General features: G+C 40.3%; 1 protein-coding gene across 3 annotated transcripts in view; it reads left to right on the forward strand.

Annotated features, from left to right (window-relative positions):
• The window catches only part of LOC107692995 (15-hydroxyprostaglandin dehydrogenase [NAD(+)]-like), a 9040-nt gene that overhangs the window by 670 nt on the left and 5870 nt on the right, over positions 1-2500 (forward strand). Inside the window, exons 1-2 of one of the 3 annotated variants that reach the window (XM_016492239.1) lie at positions 212-299; positions 477-575. In XM_016492239.1, the coding sequence (XP_016347725.1) occupies positions 483-575 (93 nt within the window). In that variant the 5' untranslated portion in view covers positions 212-299; positions 477-482. Of the gene's footprint in view, positions 1-211; positions 300-472; positions 576-2500 lie in introns of those variants that run through there. The other 2 variants (XM_016492240.1, XM_016492242.1) reach the window with 2 other exon arrangements.

Raw genomic sequence — 2500 nt, forward strand, 5'->3', positions numbered from 1 at the left:
TATATATATATATATATATATATATATATATATATATATATATATGCATGCTTGAGTTTATGGTGATGTATGTGTGGAATGAAAATCTGGGATCTGGGTGGGCAATGCACAAAAATAAATTAAAATTTGTTTATATGTTTATAATAAGCAGGTTTGATTATCTAGTGTTTTATAAGAACTCTAATGCTGAACTCACCCGTGCACAGAACCTCTGTAACTCCTCCCTCTCACCCATGCCTCTGATCTTTATATCGCTAGTTAGTCACTAGTTAGTCTCTAGATGCAGCTCTCGCGCACAGGTAAGCAATGCTGATGTGTTCTTCTGCTTGTGTGATTTTGGTGGGAAAGGTTTTGGGATATTTTGGGGAAAGGTTTGTAGCAGCATCAATGCATTCATGTGGATAAACATCCAATCAACAGCCGGACGCGTTTCGGACGCGTTGTAATCTTGTGGCGTCGCGCTGTTCCTCTGACAGGTTGTGATGGATCTGAAGGATAAAGTGTGTGTAGTGACCGGAGCAGCTCAGGGTTTGGGCAGGAGCTTTGTCGAAATACTCCTGAGAAACGGGGCAAAGGTAAAGTAAATGCATTTAAACAAATAATTCTATAAACCCTTTCGTGCTTGCATTTAGTAAAAGTACGATCTTGTAAAACACTGCTCTAAAGGCTCGTTAAGAGCTTGACTCGCGTCAGGGCTTCAACGCGCCGCCTTGAGCTCCGCGTCAAACCAACGCACGCTACAGAATGACAAATACACGGGTTTGCGATGTATGTCGAAAAAAAAGTGTATATAAATGCAAAACTGGATAGTTTCACACTGTCCTAGGAATAGTTGAAAAAAGTTAATTATTAAACACTTAATGAGGCATCCTTGTAACGTTTAACCGTTTAAAAAACATCTTGTTGCGTTGAAAAAAAAAATCTGGAAAAAAGTTAACAGGCTAAATCATGTCTGTTCATCAAAATTCAGATCTAAGTCTGGTAAAAACTGGCAGCGATAAGAAAGATGGGCGTCAAATGGAGTCAAAGTTGAAATAAGGAATAATTGACTCCGGGCCGTTGAATTATTAAAAAAAGAATGCACACCCGAGGTGGTGATGCGAAGCGGATGTGCGTTATTTTCTAATAATTCAACGGGCCGGAGTCAATTAATCCGCTTATACTACGGTTACCACAAGACATCAATCAGATGATATATTTAAAGGGATTCGTCCGGTTTTTGTACTTAAATCGCTATTGTGAGCAGGATTATTTCTTCCGCATCTCATCCAACGCCTCTTTTGCTAGTTCCAAAACCTCATTTTAAAGCTGATAATGGAGGCTTATAGCAGTCTAATGCAGTTATTAATGAAGTTATTAGAAAGAGAGCGAGAGAGACACAGAGAAAGCGAGAGAGAGAGAGAGAGCTTGTGTGAATTAGGCTAGCTCTGTGCGTCCCTCAACAGTGTTCTGCAGTATGGGCTTACATTTCTGCCACAATTCTGCGCGCGAAAGATCATATTTTGAGCACACAAAAGTGCATTTTGCACGCGCGCGATCTGAGTTTTTTGGAGAAAATGTTCAATGTGCCATAATTCCAGCCAATCAGAGACGAGGCTGCTAAATTCTGATAGGCTGCCTTGACAACCAATCACAACATTTCTTGCATTACCTCGACAGCAGAAGAGGAAAAATACAGTGCATGCATAATTATTACGCAAGTTGATATTCTGATCATATTTTTTTCCAATTTCGGCAGAAATGTAATTCCATACTGCAGCAGCGTCTCTAAACAGCGCTGTTATTCCCTCGCTAGTGAGAAATGTCATGTGTAGCCTTTAAGTTGCTACACTATATACTATATAGTATATAGGCTAACTGATAAAATCGTCAGGGCAGCGCTGACAACACTTTTTGGCCCATTCCGCCTTCCATATGCGAGCACGTGTGAGTGCAGTAATTCCTGGGTGCTGTATAGGTACTGTAAGCTAAGTTCCGTTATTACAGTAAACTATGCAAAGTGATATGGAACTGTAATGCGGTCAAGAGAGCTGCCTGGAACTACGTTCGCCGTGCGTTCCCTGAAAATAATTGCACGCCTCAGAACGCTCGTCAGCCAATCAGATTCAAGCATTCAACGGCCCCGTGGTATAATCCCCAATAACAACTGGTAAAAACTAATAACACAGGCTCATCCGGGTAACTGCAGTCGCCGCTATTCACTTGCTGGGAACATTTTTTCTTGGTGGAAGCTTTGCGTATGGTAGGCTAATAAAGTATTAAAACTCAAATCAATATTATGTGTTTAATTATTTAATTATGTCATCCTGGACTCGCTCTATTCAACGGCCCCGTGGTATAAAAGCGTTTTGAAGAATGTACGGAACTGTTCCTGGGCGTCAGATCTGACTGTGTTTTAGTTTTAGTTCATTCAGTCATTACGAAGTCTTAACACTACAAGTTGCTTATTTGTAAATGAGCAATGATGTTATTTCTTCAGATGTCCAAATCCATATTCTAA

Source organism: Sinocyclocheilus anshuiensis, unplaced genomic scaffold (genome assembly GCF_001515605.1).
Source record: "Sinocyclocheilus anshuiensis isolate Anshui unplaced genomic scaffold, SAMN03320099.WGS_v1.1 scaffold658, whole genome shotgun sequence".
Taxonomy (NCBI): domain Eukaryota; kingdom Metazoa; phylum Chordata; class Actinopteri; order Cypriniformes; family Cyprinidae; genus Sinocyclocheilus; species Sinocyclocheilus anshuiensis.